At 43.2% G+C, this 18,747-nt stretch overlaps 1 protein-coding gene across 1 annotated transcript in view; it reads left to right on the forward strand.

The window, feature by feature from the left end:
* Positions 1-18,747, forward strand: part of FBN3 (fibrillin 3) — a 193,268-nt gene that overhangs the window by 162,111 nt on the left and 12,410 nt on the right. Inside the window, 5 exon segments of the mRNA XM_070735596.1 lie at positions 5,320-5,445; positions 5,564-5,683; positions 8,375-8,497; positions 9,468-9,599; positions 12,326-12,451. Coding sequence (XP_070591697.1) covers positions 5,320-5,445; positions 5,564-5,683; positions 8,375-8,497; positions 9,468-9,599; positions 12,326-12,451 — 627 coding nt within the window.

Consider the following 18,747-nt stretch of genomic DNA (forward strand, 5'->3'; position numbering starts at 1 on the left):
CCTTCCTGGCTACAGAGGTGTCCAATGACCAAAAGCATCTCGTAATTCTATACCCTTTGCTCCAAAGCAAACAATGGGTTTGCTTAATGATCAAGTGTTAGTTTAATGATGGTGTTTTATTAACAACCACTATACAGTGATACCTTGTCTTACGAACTTAATTGGTTCCAGGATAAGGTTCATAAGGTGAAAAGTTCGTAAGATGAAACAATGTTTCCCATAGGAATCAATGTAAAAGCAAATAATGCGTGCAAATCCTTCAGGAAAATCCCAAAATTTAGAAGGGAGGCGAACAGAGGGCAGGGAGGAGCAGCTAAAGGGGGCGGGTGGAAGAAGCAAGGCTAGGCTAAAAGGTGAGTGGGAAGGAAGAAAGGCAAGGGGGCGCCCCTCCCTTTTCTTTCTTCAAAAGACACTCTTTCAGTGCCTCTGCAAGCACACTGTTCTCTGCAAACTCTTTCCCCCTCCAAGCCACCCCTCCCTTTTCTTTCTTCAAAAGACACCCTTTCAGTGCCTCTGCAAGCACGCTGTTCTCCTACTTTTGTTAATGCAAACTCTTTCCCTCTCCAAACCGTCCCTCCCTTTTCTTTATTCAAAAGACACCCTTTCAGTGCCTCTGCAAGCACGCTGTTCTCCTACTTTTGTTAATGCAAACTCTTTCCCCCTCCAAGCCGCCCCTCCCTTTTCTTTCTTCAAAAGACACCCTTTCAGTGCCTCTGCAAGCACGCTGTTCTCCTACTTTTGTTAATGCAAACTCTTTCCCCCTCCAAGCCGCCCCTCCCTTTTCTTTCTTCATAAAAGGGGGGGGGAGAAATCCCTTCATCCCAGCAGCAGGCTTGGGTTCATAAGGTGAAAATAGTTTGGAAGAAGAGACAAAAAAATCTTAAACACCAGGTTCGTATCTTGAAAAGTTTGTTAGAAGAGGCGTTCGTAAGACGAGGCACCACTGTATTTGCTTAATGACCATCACAAAAGAGAATGTGAATGTATAGCCATCCCGACTTACAACCATAATGGGCAGTCTCTATTACGGTTGTATATCAAGGACTAATTGTACACGCACAAACAAACACCTACCCACATGATCACACAAACACAAAACAAAACAGAAAGAGCCTGGGAATGCTTTTCCCGACTTGCACATTTCATCAAATGTCAGAAAACGTCTGAGTCGCAAAGGTGAGCCCAGCCCTCCCTATTATGCTGGGTAAGCCTGCATGAAACATTTGTCTTCATAAAATACACCATCCCAAACGTTTTAGAGGCCACTGTCTGAGAGGACAGAAATGGTTTTGCAAAGTCTCATGATCGATTAGATAAATAAGCTGAAAAGACAGCCGCAGTCCGCGTGGGTTCTGCAAGAACAGCTTATGTTACACTCGGCTCCCTCCCGATCACACCGCCAAGCTCTTTCTGTGCATCTGAGCAATTTTCAGCCAATTTGTCCCAGGGCCAGACACCAAAACACAGCTTGCAATTAAGTTCAAGGCATTAAAAGGACACTAAAAACCCAAAGGAGGAAGAGGAGGAGAAGGAGAAAAAGAAGAAGAATAAAAAGGTGGAGGAGGAGGAGGAGGAGAAGAAGAAGAAGAAGGAAGAAGAAGGAAGAAGGAGGAGGAGGAAGAAGAAGAAGAAGAAGAAGAAGAGCGATAGCGCAAATGTGGAAAAATGAACAGACTCCAACAGAAAATTTAATAATAGACAAAATATACACATGTGTAGAAATGGATGAAATCACAAATTCAATTAAGGGAAATAAAATTAATGAATCAAAACGAACATGGTACAAATGGCATGAATGGATTCAAAAGAAAACACAAAAATAATACAAACAGAAAAAATACCTTGCAAATGTCTTTTTCTTTTATTCAGAAAATGTATTATATTAATGAAATAAATAAATAAATGTATACTGTACTATCAAATGTAAGATGTAAAAGAATCAAAGATAAACACAAAAGGCAACGAAGTTGGATTAAGATCTGTAAAACCGATCAAATCATGTGATAGATATTTTTGAAAACAATAAAGAAATTTAAAAGAAGAAGAGGAAGAGGAAGAGGAAGAAGAGGAGGAGAAAGAGGAAGAGGAAGAAGAAGAAGAAGAAGAAGAAGAAGAAGAAGAAGAAGAAGAAGAAGAAAGCTCTGATTTCCAATTCCTTCCGATGCAGTAGTAGAGCAATCTCCAACTTTTTCAGCTTACTGGACCAGTGGGATGGGGGATGGGGGTGGCGGCAGGAGGGCGCCCGCCATTTGCATAAATGGGGCTGTGTGTATGTGCTTTCTCGCCCACCCTCTTTGTGAAGTGCAATTGCATGTGTATGCACACTCGCCTGCCACTTCCGCGGCCTGACTATGAACAGGCTGCAGGGCCAGTAGCGAGTCACAGCTGAAGGGTTAAGAAATCCTGCTATAGAATAAGGTAATAACAAACAATCTCAATTTTTTACTTTTATCTAATAATATATACTTCTATAAGAACAAACCTTTTTTAAAATCTTTTCACAACCCTAGTCAACGCAACTGAATGGAGCTAGTAGAGTGTTTAATGGCCAGATGCCCTACCTATCGCCAATATGGAATTTAGTTCAGCAGATACATTCTCATTGTGCCCAGAGAGAGAGGAAAATCTGGCTCTGCCTGTTCTGCTGAGCTCTCTGGTAGAATCCTCCCGAAAATTCACAGGTACAAATTTCAGACACACACACATTTGAAAATTCAAAACAATGTTCTTTATAATGAAAATTCACTTAAACCAAGCCCTCTTTTGGTATAGCAAAGAGCACTGGTCTCCAAACAAACTGGTAATTTGTACAAGTCCCTTATCAGTTCTGTGATACTTAGCTTGCAGCTGTGAGGTAATTCACAGTCCTTTTTCTTTCACAAAGTGAAACACACTTTGCTCTGGTTTAGTTTCAAAGCGGGGAAAAATCAGCACACAAAAGGTCAAAGGCAGCAAAGCAGTCACGAAACACAGCGATCAGATAATCCTCCACAATGGCCAAACCCACAGGCTGCTCTTTATAGCAGCCTCACTAATGACCACAGCCCCACCCAACCACAGGTGGCCTCATTTTCTTTGATAATAATCTCTCAGTTGTTGTTGCCTATGCATCGCTCTCTGCATGCGTGGCTGTATCATTAACTCTTGTTCTGAATCCAAGGAGGAGCTAGATAATTGATCTTCTGTCCTGTCTGCCCCACTCTCCTCCTCCATGTCACTCATGTCTTCTTGGTCAGAGGAGCCTTCATCAGCAGATTCCACCGGGGGCAAAACAGGCCTGCAGCATGTGGATGTCTCCCCCACATCCACAGTCCTTGGGGCAGGAGCTGGGCCAGAGCTAACCACAACACTGCGTAGGATCGAACTCACAGCCTCCTGATTGTGAGGCGAAAGCCCCACCTCCAGGCCATTGCACCAGTAACAACAAACCTATCTAAGTTGCAAAACCCCAAATCAAAGGGTTTCAATCCCGACAACTCGAGCACTTTATTGTAGCACACCAAAAGGAGTTGGAAATTGTTCTATCCCAGTGATGAGCCACCTCCAAGAAATAGGTCCGCACACACGGCTTTGACAAGATTTAAGCATGTAATTCTAATAATTTTAGTATCAGAAAAGTTTAACTGTATAAAAGGAATCAGAAAGAAATAATTCCGTACATATCAGCTGTTCATTAAAGTCTCAAAATAAAGCCAAAACTCCCAAATAGTTTTCTTTCATCCAATCTCTAATTAACATGACTCACTCCACATTGGCAAGAAGCCCGGACGTCAATATTCCACCTTCTTAGTTTGTAATTCACATAAATAATCCAAGAGACAAATCCAAACAGTCATCGCTCACATTAGAAAGTTGACTTCCACACTCACTCATCACGTGACTCACCCTTAAATAGCCACAAGGCGTAGCCAAGTGTTCCAGAGATCTATTCAGGCAGAGACCTCCTCCTGCTCAGCCACTCCTGCTTTCTGACACTCCTGCGTACTCTGGCGTCAAGAAGAAGTTCTTCCTCTTCCCCTGACTCTCTCATGGGCACCCCTGGAGGTGCAACAGGCTCTGGTTGGCTTTCAGTCTCTGACTCCACATCCTCTCCGACCTCCTCGCTCTCAGACTCGGGTGCCAAGTACACTGGCCTAGGACACCAACCCACACCCTTCTCTCAATCCTCAGAATCCATGATCAGCTGCGCAGGATGCAGACAGGCCACAACAGAAATCAATGCTTTTTTTCCCCTTTTTCCTACACTTTCCCCTATTTACTTAATTACTTACTTACTTACTTACTTACTTACTTACTTACTTACTTACTTACTTACTTACTTACTTACTTACCGGCACTTACTTACTTACTGTTCTGTCTGGGTCACTCCGGAAGCTATGACCAACCCCAAAAGATAAGCCAGACACACCGGTAGAATCCAAACACAGTTTTATAATGGCAAAGAGAAAAGAAGCCAACAGAAAATTTCCTTACAGATCAGGAAAACACTGGAACTCCAAATAGATACATGAAGGCAATTGTTCATACAGAAACACAAGATCCTTAATGCCAAGACAAGGCTGTTGAGATAACAGACATACACCTCCCATGGGTCTTCAAGACTGCTGGGCCACGAGCCAGGAACAGAAACACTGAGAGACAATGCAGATCCACTCTGATAACACTCCATGCTGCCGAAAGAGTTTGCCTGCCTTATAAACCCTTCTTTGCTAATGAGGACACCCAACCCCCTGGTGTTCCTCATTCAACGCTGATAATATTTCTTCAATTGATTCCTCCTTTGATCTACGCGTCTCTGTCGCATACTAATAATAGCTTGTGCTTCGTCATCCAATGACTCCAGAGACTCCAAGCTACTGGCTTGAGAGAGCCCCTCCCCAGGGCTCCCAGGGCTTTCTTCCTCGTCACGTTCCTGACTATAATCTCCCCTGTCCAACTGCCCAGAACTCTCCTCTTTGCTCTCATCCTCCCCCGGGCATGGAGCCAGCAGAGACGCAGCTGGTCTTTCATCTGGCTCAGGCTGAACCACAACACCTACTTACTTACTTACTTACTTACTTACTTACTTACTTACTTATTAGATTTGTATGCTGCCCCTCTCCGTAGACTCTTTCCATCTTCCTCCCCTATTTTCCCATTGCATGTATTTTCATCTTTCTTAGTATTTTTCTGTTTTCTATTTTGATGAGCAAATAAAAATACTCAAATCAGGGGGGCGGAAGGCTTTTGCCTTTGGAGAAAGTGAAAACAGCCCACAAGGGTTAGCACGAAGCCGCATAACCTGTAGGGTGGCTCATTCCAACACGGTCTCCTCGGCAGATGTGAACGAGTGCGCGGAGAATCTGGGCATCTGCATTAACGGCGCCTGCATCAACACGGATGGGTCCTTCCGCTGCGAATGCCCCTTCGGCTACAACCTGGACTACACCGGGGTCAACTGTGTAGGTGAGTGGGGGGGCGCTACACTCGCCATCTCGGGAGGAGGGGGCTGTGCACAAGCTCTACTTGAAGCTTTTCCTTCAATAGACGAATTGACTCCCTTCCTTTCTCGCATCCTCGACAGACACAGACGAATGCTCCATCGGCAACCCGTGCGGCAACGGTACCTGCACCAACGTCATCGGTGGCTTCGAATGCACCTGCGATGAAGGATTCGAACCAGGGCCAATGATGACCTGCGAAGGTAAATGCCCACTTTATTTTTCTTTCAATTGATTTCTGCAGCTTCCCCTGACATGCCCACAGAACCAGTATTTAAAAAATGTGCATTTCACCACTGGCCCAAAGTGATGGAGTCACATCTTCACCTCCATCCTAAAAGCCAGCAGGTCAAAGCTGTTAAAAGACTGAAGACCATCCATCCATGCTGCCTCCTTCTGACCATAGACAGCACCACATGCCTCCTGAAGAAGCCCACAGCATTGGTTGTCCACAGATAGACTACTTCTACTCTGGGAGGATCTATTAAGATTGTATGTATTTGAACGATTGCTAAACAATCATAGGGAGAAGGAGAGAGAGAGAGAGATGCCAGTAGATAATAATAATAATAATAATAATAATAATAATAATAATAATAATAATAATAATTTATTGGATTTGTATGCTGCCCCTCTCCGTAGACTCGTAGATAGATAGATAGATAGATAGATAGATAGATAGATAGATAGATAGATAGATAGATAGATAGAGACAGACAGACAGACAGACAGACAGACAGACAGACAGACAGACAGATAATACATAGAAGATAGATAGATAGATAGATAGATAGATAGATAGATAGATAGATAGATAGATAGATAGATAGATAGATAGAGACAGACAGACAGACAGACAGACAGACAGATGATACATAGAAGATAGATAGATAGATAGATAGATAGACAGACAGACAGACAGACAGACAGACAGACAGACATTTTCTATTCTATTCTTATTTCTATTCTATTGTACGCTTAACTCTATTCTATTTTATTCCGTTCCATTCTGTTCTGTTCTATTTATCAGTGGAACATCTTGCCTCTAGAAGTTACAAATGCTCCAACACTGGAGGGTTTTAAGAAGAGACTGGACAACCAGTTGTTTGGAATGGTATAGGACAGTGATGGTGAACTTTTTTTTATTTGTGTGCTGAATAGTACAGTGAAAAAATGGTCGAACGAGCAAACCGGACGTTCAGAAAAACAGACTTCTGCTTTGCTGGTTATGCTGTTTTTCTCACACTTCCTTGAAGCCTCCTGACGGCGAAATGTCCTTCCACAAAGGCAAAAATCAGCTGGCTAGTGTCCGCATTTACGCTGGAGTTGACATACCGCAATGCCTCACGTGTCCTCCGATACGGCGCCAATCATAGCTTTGCCATCACGGGTATAGGGTTTCCTGCCTGAGAAGGGGGTTGGACTAGAAGACCTTTGAGGTCCCATCCAACTGTTTCATTCTTTTCTATTCAACTTGCTGTATTTGTTCCTTTGTTGGCGGCGTTTTGGTGCCTTCTGTTTCCCAGAGATTCTTGGCAGCAAGGGCAAAGTTTTATCGAAATTGGAAAACGAATCTGGCATAAAACATTAAGACGAGTGAAGACGACACTTGAGTTAAGGGAAACGTCAATCGGTAGATATTGGATTTATTCCTCTTCCCTGGAGACTTTCAATCAGTGGCTGGTTCATCCTCAATCAGGCGAATCCTGCGGGATGCAGGGAGTTAGACTTTGTGACCTCTTGAGGTTCCTTCCAGTTCTCTGATGCTGTGAAACCTGATAAAGAAACCCAGTGTCTGGCAAGCGACTCCCCATCTGGGTCAGTCACTGGGACCAGAGGTTTTGTTTTCTGAGCTTTCACACTCATGCTGGAGCCCATCATCATGGGACTCCTCTCTAGCATAATGTATGTGTCAACTGGGGCTACTCTGTGTTGTGGTTAGCTCTGGCCTAGCTCCTGCCCCAACGACTGTGGATGTGGGGGGAGACATTCACATGCTGCAGGCCTGTTTTTCCCCTGGTGGAATCTGCTGATGAAGGCTCCTCTGACCAAGAAGACATGAGTGACAGGGAGGAGGAGAGTGTGGCAGACAGCTCAGAAGGAGATCAATTATCTAGCTCCTCCTTGGATTCGGAACAAGAGTTAATGATACAGCCACGCATGCGGAGAGCGATGCATAGGCAACAACAACTGAGAGATTATTATCAAAGAAAATGAGGCCACCTGTGGTTGGGTGGGGCTGTGATCATTAGTGAGGCTGCTATAAAGAGCAGCCTGTGGGTTTGGCCATTGTGGAGGATTATCTGATCCTTGTGTTTTGTGCCTGCATTGCTCACTTCGACCTTTGCGGGCTGCTTTTTCCCTGCTTTGCAACTAAACCAAAGCCAAGTGTGTTTCACTTTGTGCAAGAAGGACTGTGAATTGCCTCACAGCTGCAAGCTAAGTATCTCAGAACTGATAAAGGACTTGTACAAATTACCAGTTTGTTTGGAGACAACTGCTCTTTGCTATACAAAAAGAGTGCTTAGTTTATTTGCATTTTCTGTATAAAGAACATTGTTTTGAATTTTCAAATGTGTGTGTGTCTGACATTTGTATCTGAATTTTTGGGAGGATTCTGCCAGAGAGCTCGACAGAACACTCTAGTTGTAGTATTTATGCGGAGCCTGCTTGTGTACTTGATAAGCTGGTAGTAAATCAGCACTCCGGTTGACTGTTGAGGGGCCCCTTTCCCAGGTTTCAATCATTGTCCCCGGCTGTTTTTGTCCCTGCTCGGCTGACAATCTTAGTAGCTGCAGAATTGAATGTGCGTCTTTGTTCATTGTGACGCTCCCAGACCGCTAATGGCTGAAAACAATTAACATTCTCTACTTCCCCACCTGTCCGATCTCCAGATATCAACGAATGCGCCTTGAACCCACTGCTCTGTGCCTTCCGGTGCCTCAACACGCTCGGTTCCTACGACTGCACCTGCCCAGCCGGGTACACCTTGCGGGACGACCGCCGAATGTGCAAAGGTGAGGACCCTCCACTGAGAGAAGCTGACTCTAGGGGGTACCAGTCAAGGAAATGGGTTCATCTTTCAAAAAGGGACTAGAGGAAGGTTTTGTCTGTGGGGAGGATAGCAATAGCATTTAGACTTATATACTGCTTCACAGTGCTTGGCAGCCCACTCTAAGTGGTTTACGGACTCAATATATATTGCCCCCTACAATCTGGGTCCTCACTTGACCGACCATGGAAGGATGGAAGGCTGAGTCAACCTTGAGCCTACTGAGATTTGATCTGCCAAGGTGCAAAAAAGGGCAACAAGTATGATCAAGGAAATGGAGCCCCTCCCTTATGAAACCAGGTTACAACGCCTTGGTCTCTTTAGCCATGAAAGACGGCATTTAAAGGGTGACTTAATTGAAGTGTATAAAATCATGCAGGGGATAGAAAAGGTGGATAGAGAAAAATTATTTTCTCTCTCACACAATACTAGGACGAGGGGACCCTCCCTAAAGCTGATAGGTAAGAAAGTGAGGACAAATCAAGGGAAATATTTCTTCACCCAGAGGGTCCTTGGTTTATGAAATTCACTTCCAGAAGAGGTCGTGACAGCTGTCAGCCTGGAGAGCTTCAAGGCAGGATTAGACAGATTCAGGGATGTCAAGTTTATTGAAACAGGTGTCCATGTGCCGCCTCTATGTTGGTTGAGGCAGGTTGGTTGAGTACCATTTGTTGGGGGTCAAGGGAGGGTCTTGCCTTCTCTTTCTGCTCAAGATCCCCATGGACAATTGGGGGGCCACTGTGGGACACAGAATGCTGGATTCAATGGGCTTTGGCCTGATTCAGCCGGGCTCTTCTCATGTTCTTATATTCTGTTCCTATGCTGGCAGCCAGTGACCAGCAGAAGTAGCTTGCAGTCCTGCCCTCTGGCCCCTGCACCACTGAGGGTCTGGAGCCGGGATTCACGTTCCTTTTCTCCTTTCTTTGTTTCTGCAGATTTGGACGAGTGTGCCCACGGCATGCACGACTGCGAGTCTCACGGGATGATGTGCAAGAATCTGATCGGCACCTTCGCTTGCATCTGCCCACCTGGGATGCAACGGCGGCCGGACGGTGAAGGCTGCACAGGTGAGGTACAGGTTTTAAGCCCACAAGTTCCTAGTCCACAGGGCTTGGTCAAAAACTGGCAAGTGAGCCCGGTGGAATCGAATCCTGGCCAGGTGAATTTTTCCACTTGGCTCTGCTCTGGTCAGCATCCCATTTGGGGGGTCCAGTTCTGCTACAGCCACTTCCCGAGGCTGGAGGGTCATTTTTCTGAGACGCTGCACAGAGGAGAAGGTTGGACGAGGTGACCGCTAAGGTCCCTCTCGATGCTTAATGACTCCACTTTCAATTTGCAGTTGGACCATTTGGGGCCTAAGCAGCCTCTGTAGAGGTGTGAACAGAGGTGAAATAAATGTTTTCGCATATGTGGTGACATAGCTGTTGCTTCCTTGTGACAGACGGACTAATAATAATAATAATTTAATAATTTATTAGACTTGTATGCCGCCCCTCTCCAAAGACTTGGGGCAGCTCACAACAATAATAAAACAATATGACAATGTAAAAAAATCTAATATTTTAAAAAAGCATCTAAAAAACCCATCATTTAAAAACCATGCAACACATGCATACCATACATAAAACTATAAAAGCCTGGGGGAGATGTCGCAATTCCCCCATGCCTGGCGATATAGGTGGGTCTTGAGTAATTTGTGAAAGACAAGGAGGGTGGGGGCAGTTCTGATCTCTGGGGGGAGTTGATTCCAGAGGGTCGGGGCCGCCATAGAGAAGGCTCTTCCCCTGGGGCCTGCCAGACGACATTGTTTAGTCAACGGGACCTGGAGAAGGCCAACTCCGTGGGACCTTATCGGCCGCTGGGATTCATGTGGCAGAAGACGGTTCCAGAGGTATTCTGGTACAATGCCATGTAGGGTTTTAAATATACTAAAAATATACTAAAAATATTTACTGACCCCTCGCATCCTGAACATAAACTGTTTCAACTCCTACCCTCAAAATGTCGCTACAGAGCATTGAACACCAAGACAGCTAGACACAAGAACAGTTTTTTCCCAAACGCCATCACTCTGCTAAACAAATAATTCCCTCAACACTGTCAGACTTTTTACTAAATCTGCACTTCTATTCTACTAGTTTTTTCTCATCATTCCTATCACCCATTTCCTCCCACTTAGGACTGTATGACTGTAACTTGTTGCTTATATCCTAAGATTTTTATTAATATTGCTTCTTCATTGCTTATTTGATCCCTATGACAATCATTAAGTGTTGTACCACATGATTCTTGACAAATGTATATTTTATTTTATATACACTGAGAGCATCTGCACCAAGACAAATTCCTTGTGTGTCCAATCACACTTGGCCAATAAAAAATTCTAATTCTAATTCTTCTAAGGCGGAATATAATAGCCCTGTGCAAATATTTGATGGGCTTCCCCAAAGAAGACGAGGCGGTCAACCTGTTTTCAACAAGAAGCAATGGCTGGAAACGAATCAGTGGCTACTTTTGAAGAGCGTTCGGAGACTGCAGTTGATCCAGAATGCAGCCGCGCAAACCTAGGTTCACCCACACCACATCAATTCTCTGCAGACTACACTGGCTCCAAATTGATCTCCAGGCTCAATTCAAGGTGTTGGTTATTACTAGTGTTGGGCGAACCCAACGAAGTTCGGGTTTGGCGAACTTACCCGAACTTGGCAGCAGAGTTCGGGTAAGTTCACCGAACCCGAACCCGAATACTTCTGGAAATAAAGCCACACACCAGGAAGAAGTCTCCCTGTCCTTTTGGTGCAGCGGCATCCTTTTCAGTAAATTTTATTTTTATTTTTATGGAAAAGGACGCCAAGGAGTTGGGGAATCCCACAATGGGATTCCAGGGGCAGAGCTTTGATGACATGGAAACTTCTTCCTGGCACGTGGCTTTATTTCGGCCAGCCACGAAGAAGTATCCGTGACATCAAAGCTCTGCCCCCGGAATCCCATCGTGGGATTACCCACCTTCTTTTGGTGCAGCGCTGCTGTGGCGTCCTTTTCCATAAAAATAAAAATAAAATATTTTTACAGAAAAGGACGGCAAGGAGGTGGGGAATCCCACGATGGGATTCCAGGGGCGGAGCTTTGATGACACGAACACTTCTTCCTGGCCGGCTGAAATAAAGCTACGCACCAGGAAGAAGTCTCCCTGTCATCAAAGCTAAAATATTTCCGCGGGGACCTCATGCGAGCCAAGCGCTGGCTTTCAGGGGGGGCAGCCGGCTGGGAGCAAGTGCACAGAGGAAGCTCCAGCCGAGCGAGGCCCTGCATTGACTGGTGTGGCAGCAGTGGTGGCGGAAGCATGCGCCTGTCCTTTCAAGCAGGGCCGTGCGTCCCAGTGCATGCCCGAGCGCCAGGAAGCCCCCGTGGGTCAATGCAAAGCCACCGCCGCTGCTGCCGTACATTTGAGAGTCTCCTGCTTGAGCAGAGGGTTGGGCTAGAAGACCTCCAAAGGTCCCTTCCAACTCTGTTATTCTGTTAGGGGGGTTGTTTAATTTGTTTGTTTGTTTGATTGATTGATTTTTATGCCCCCCCCTCCCCAAGGACTCGGGGCAGCTTACAACATATAACAGAACAATATATAACATCCTAAATCCAATTCATTTGAATTAATAGACTAAAAAACCCAAAGACCATAAAAAGACCGTCATTCCCATTCAAGCTACAAGACCTCTAAATTTGGAAGCGGAGCCCTTGTTGTTCTCTAGTCTGTTGCTAATGAAGTTCTTTTTCTCTTCCTGGCTGTCTCCAGATGAGAACGAGTGCCGGACCAAGCCGGGCATCTGCCCCAACGGACGCTGCGTGAACACCGTGGGCAGCTACCACTGCGACTGTAACGAAGGCTTCCAGAGCAGTCCCTCGGGCACCGAGTGCCTCGGTAATCCATCCCTTCCCTGTGCTGATTTTTCGGGAGTGTTCAGGCGGGAGTGAGTCCTGATGGGTTTTCCCGGGGGAGGAGGTGTTGTGATGCATTACCACCAGTACAGTAGTACCTCTAGATACGTGCTGCTCTACATGCGAGTATTTCAAGTTACGAGCCACGAGAGGAGAGAAATTTCTGTTCCAGACCCGAGCTCAAATTCGGGAAACGAGCCAAGCGTCCACTAGGTGGCGCAAGAATCCTTGCTTTTGGTTATCTCGGAGGGGGGGGGGGAAAGTCTAAAGCCATTTGTTCCATATACGAGTTGCTCAACATACAAGCTCCCTTCTGAAACCAATTATACTCATATCTAGGGGTACTACTGTATTGGGTTCCTACCTGGCCGTTCCACCGGTTGATCACTCTCACCACCAGAACGTTATTCCTTATTTCGAGGTTGAATTTCTCCTTGGACAGCTTCCATCCATTGCTCCTGGTCTGGCTCTCTGGTGCTTTGGAAAATAAATGTTTTAGCCTCCAGTCCCCTAATTATCCTGGTTGATCTTCTCTGAACTCTTTCTAGAATCTCAACATATTTTTATAGTGTGACCAAAACTGGATGCAGTAGATGTGGTCTTACTAAGGCTTTATAGAGTGGTATCAGTAGCTCATTTGATCTTTATTTATTTATTATTAGAGTTGGAAGGGACCGTCGGGTCATCTAGTCCAACACCCTGCTCGAGCAGGAGACCAGTACACCACCCCGGACAAATGGCAGTCCGATCTCTTTTTAAATGTGTTGAGTGTTGGGGCGTTCACCACCTCTGCAGGCAATCCGTTCCACCAGTTGATCACTCTCAGCATCAGAATGTTATTCCTTATTTCGAGGTTGAATCTCTCCTTGGACAGCTTCCATCCATTGCTCCTGGTCTGGCTCTTTGGTGCTTTGGAAAATAATGTTTATTTATTATTAGAGTTGAAAGGGACCGTTGGGTCATCAAGTCCAACCCCCTGCCCGAGCAGGAAGACCAACCCCCTGCCCGAGCAGGAAATCCTATGTGTTCACCTTCTCCCTCTGGCAGCCTCTCAAGTATTTGAAGACTGCTATCATACCAATTGTATTGGCAGTTCTGTGCTAGCAAAAACTTCAGAAAAGAAGAATTTAGGGGTCGTGATTTCTGGCAGTCTCCAAATGGGAGAACAGTGCAGTCAGGCAGTAGGGAAAGCAAGGACTGCATAGCTAGAGGTATAACAAGCAGAAAGAGGGAGATTGTGATCGCATTGTATAGAGCGCTGGTGAGACCCCATTTGGAATATATTGTGTTCAGTTCTGGAGACCTCACCTACAAAAACATATTGATAAAATTGAACGGGTCCAAAGACGGGCTACAAAAATGGTGGAAGGTCTTAAGCATAAAACTTATCAGGAAAGAATTAATGAACTCAATCTGTATAGTCTGGAGGACAAGAAGGAAAAGGGGGGACGTGATCGAAACATTTAAATATGTGAAAGGGTTAAATAACGTTCAGACTGGAAGTGTTTTTAATAGGAAAGTGAACACAAGAACAAGGGGGCACAATCTGAGGTTAGTTGGGGGAAAGATCAGAAGCAATGTGAGAAAATATTATTTTACTGAAAGAGGAGTAAATGCTTGGAACAAACTTCCAGCAGAAGTGGTTGGTAAATCCACAGTGCCTGACTGTAAATATGCCTGGGATAAACATATATCCATCCTAAGATAAAATACAGGAAATAGTATAAGGGCAGACTAGATGGCCCTGCGGTGCTCTGGAAAACAGTGTGACCCCCTTCTCCCTGTGGCAGCCTCTCGAATATTTGAAGACTGCTATCATCCCCCTCCTCGACCTCTTTGCTAGACTATCCATGCCCACTTCTTGCAACCTTTCCTTGTATGTTTTGGTTTCCAGTCCCTCTATCATTCTGGTTGCCCTCTTCAGTACTTAAATGACCTCCAATGTCGCTAAACAAGGCAGTTGTCAGGCCAAAGCCATCATGTGGAGTTAGAGACTTTGGCCGGCCACAGTAGCACATTATTAGGGATATTGGGAAGGGTAGTTAAATGAGAGGGAAGTTACTAGCCACAACAAATTCCTTTCTTAGAGCCCAAAGTCATCTCTTCCAACTCTATTAATCTAATCTAATTTAAACCTGCAAAGTCCCTTCCAACTTGATTATTCTATCATTCTGTAAGGGTTTATTATTATTATTATTATTATTATTATTATTATTATTATTTATTGGATTTGTATGCCGCCCCTCTCCGTAGACTCGGTTTCCTGCCTGAGCGCAGGGTTGGACTAAAAGATCTCCCAGATCCCTCCCAACTCAATTATCCTGTTCTTCGCTAGCCAGCCCCTTCAATCCCCAAAATAATGGAGGAATTTCAGCAGAGGTCTATTTTAATAAGCCTTCAAGGGCACACACCTGCCCGTTCTTAACTGCAAACACCAGTGAGGGCATATTTCCCCCAGGAGCTGTGACAAATAGGCATGGCACACTTGAAGAAAAGAAACCTTTTTTTAGAGTCACGCTTTTCCAAGTGAAATCCAGATTTTGTTTTTTTAATTCTATCGGATAAATCTTGTGCAAGGTGATTTTGCTTAAAGCTTGGATGCTTTCGTATCTGCCCTTGTGGTTTGAAAAGAAATTGAAAAGTGGGATAGAATCAGGACGTTTTTTTCATTTTCTTAAGTTCATCTGCATCAAATCATTCTCAGTCTAGGGAGTTCTCGTCTTACATCCATAGGGGAACCCAAAACATCTGTCGCTAAACAAGGCAGTTTGTTTATTTATTTATTTATTTATTTATCTATCTATCTATCTATTTATTTATTTATTTATTTATTGGATTTGTATGCCGCCCCTTTCCGGAGACTCGGGGCGGCTAAGAGCAATAATAAAACAGCATATAATAATAATCCAATACTAAAAACAATTAAAAACCCATTATAATAAAAACCAAACAGACATACAGACATACCATGTATAAAATTGTAAAGGCCTAGGGGGAAAGAGGATCTCAATTCCCCCATGCCTGGCGGCAGAGGTGGGTTTTGAGGAGCTTACGAAAGGCAAGGAGGGTGGGGGCAATTCTAATCTCGGGGGGGAGTTGGTTCATGTGGAGTTAGAGACTTAGGCCAGCCACAGTAGCACATTATTAGGGATATTGGGAAGGGTAGTTAAATGAGAGGGAAGTTACTAGCCACAACAAATTCCTTTCTTAGAGCCCAAGGTCATCTTTTGTTCTGCATCGACTGAACTAAAGAGGAAGTCAGTGGAATCCCTACATTTGGACTGGTCCTCCTGATGAACTTGTGGGTGTAGGGATGTGGGATGAACCTTAACCTGGATGGGGTATTGGAAAGAAGCTAGTATTGGGATGGCAATAGCGTGACCAACAGGACTCTGATAATAAATCGAACCTTGAGTGAGAGAATGGGACTGGAATCTGATTTATTTCTCAGATGCTATTTGGGGCATTGACAGCAGTTTTTAAGTGTGCCTGATTTTACAACCTTTCTTGCCCCAGTTGTTAAGTGAATCACTGAAATTTCTTTAGTTAATCACTTAACTAAAACACGTAACATGGGTAGCCTAGAGAAAAGGAGGGGCAGAGGGGACATGATAGCTGTATACAGGTATACGAGGGGTTGCCACAGAGAGGAGGGGGCCACTCTATTCTCCAGAGCACCAGAGGGCCGGATGAGGAACAACGGCTGGAAGCTGACCAAGGAGAGATTCAACCTAGAAGTAAGGAAGAACTTCCTGACGGTCAGAGCCATCAACCAGTGGAACAACCTGCCTGTGGAGGTTGTGAACTTCCCAACTCTGGACACTTTCAAGAGGAGATTGGACTGCCACTTGGCTGGGGTGCTTTAGGATTCCTGCTCAGGCAAGGGGGTTGGACTTGATGACCTGCATGGTCCCTTTCAACTCTAACAATAAGTAAGTAAGTAAGTAAGTAAGTAAGTAAGTAAGTAAGTAAGTAAGTAAGTAAGTAAGTAAGTAAGTAAGTAAGTAAGTAAGTAAGTAAGTAAGTAAGTAAGTAAATAAATAAATAAATAAATAAATAAATAAATAAATAAATAAATAAATAAATAAATAAATAAATAAATAAATAAATAAATAAATAAATAAATAAATATGTTAAAGAGTTAAATAAGGTCCAGGAGGGAACTGTTTTTAATAGGAAAGTGAACACAAGAACAAGGGGACACAATCTGAAGTTAGTTGGGGGAAAGATCAAAAGCAACGTGAGAAAATATTATTTTACTGAAAGAGTAGTAGATCCTTGGAACAAACTTCCAGCAGACATGGTTGGTAAATCCACAGTAATTGAATTTAAACATGCCTGGGATAAACATATATCCATTGTAAGATAAAATACAAGAGATAGTATAAGGGCAGACTAGATGGACCATGAGGTCTTTTTCTGCCGTCAGTCTTCAATTAAATTAAATTAAATTAAATTAAATTAAATTAAATTAAATTAAATTAAATTAAATTAAATTAAATTAAATTAAATTAAATTAAATTAAATTAAATTAAATTAAATTAAATTAAATTAAATTAAATTAAATTAAATTAAATTAAATTAAATTAAATTAAATTAAATTAAATTAAATTAAATTAAATTAAATTAAATTAAATTAAATTAAATTAAATTAAATTAAATTAAATTAAATTAAATTAAATTAAATTAAATTAAATTAAATTAATTATAAATTAAATTAAATTAAATTAAATTAAATTAAATTAAATTAAATTAAATTAAATTAAATTAAATTAAATTAAATTAAATAAATTAAATTAAATAAATTAAATAAAATTAAATTACTCTTGTTGGGTTAATCATTCCCTTAACAACTCTTCTTAAACACCCCCAGTAATGGAGCACTTCTGGAGGTAAGCCATTGCACTGATTAATTACCAAATTGACAGAGTTGAAAGAGACCTTGCAGGTCTTCTAGATCAGTGTTGTGGTTCGCTCACATCCTGCACAAGTAATCAGGGACTCTGAGGACGTAGAGACTGTGGAGGCGTGGCACAGGCGTCCTGTATTCCTGGTACTTGAGATGGACAGTGAAGTAGATGAGGGGTCAGGGTCAGAACAACCAGGGCCTTCTGCATTTACTGGGATGAATGAATCAATACTTCCTCTGAGGAATGACTTTGCATTTCCTGTGCTGAGTGACTCAGGAGAAGAGGAGGAGCCTCTTCTGGATGCCAGAGTCCAAAGGGCATCTAGGAAGCATGAGTGGTTGGCTAAGAGGAAATTGACCCATGAGTAGTACTGCTGGCTGTTGGGTCACACCCTCACACTATTTAAGGGTGAGGCATGCCCCACCATGTTGCAGAGAATAACACCATTCATTTCAGAAACATCGCATCTTGACTATTGAACTTAATAGTCTCTTTTGAAACACAATAATGTTGTGTTTCAAAAGAGCAAAGACAATGAGCTTCAGTCTTCTAGTTAATTTCTGAGAACTACGCCTTGGAAATCTTGATTCACCTGGTAATTATTACCAAGTTTATCTTCTCTCTGGGATTTTGGCCAACTGATAAGACTTTGATAGAATTGCTTCTCCCTTTGAAAAGACTCTTTAAAAACTCTTACAAGACTAAGAATTTTGTAAATATTAAATGCACAATGGGCGTGCATCTGATTATTGGGGTTCAGCACTGAGACAGAACAACCAGCTCCCTGTTCAAGCAGTAGAGCCTATAGTAATTCAGATGTGTGACTGTCCAGTTTCTTCTTAAAAGCCTCCAGTGATGGAGCAGCCACAACTTCTGATGGCAAGAGGTTTTAGTGGTTAATTGTCCTCACTGTCAGAAAGTTTCTCCTTAGTTCCAGGTTGCTTCTCTTTTTGATTTGTTTCTATCCATTGTTTCTTCCTTTACCTTCAGACGCTAAGTTCTGTTCTGGGTCCTATTCTTTTTAATATGTTTGTGAGTCACATAGGGAAGGTTTGGTAGGGAAGGTTTGCCTATTTGCCAATGACTCTAAAGTGTGCAATAGGGTTGATATTCCTGGAGGGGTCTGTAATATGGTAAATGATTTAGCTTTACTAGATAAATGGTCAAAGCAATGGAAACTGCAGTTTAATGTTTCCAAATGTAAAATACTGTAATGCACTTGGGGAAAAGGAATCCTCAATCTGAGTATTGTATTGGCAGTTCTGTGTTAGCAAAAACTTTAGAAGAGAAGGATTTAGGGGTAGTGATTTCTGAGAGTCTCAAAATGGGTGAGCAGTGTGGTCGGGCAGTAGGAAAAGCAAGTAGGATG

This window comes from Erythrolamprus reginae, chromosome 1 (assembly GCF_031021105.1).
Source record: "Erythrolamprus reginae isolate rEryReg1 chromosome 1, rEryReg1.hap1, whole genome shotgun sequence".
Lineage (NCBI taxonomy): Eukaryota > Metazoa > Chordata > Lepidosauria > Squamata > Dipsadidae > Erythrolamprus > Erythrolamprus reginae.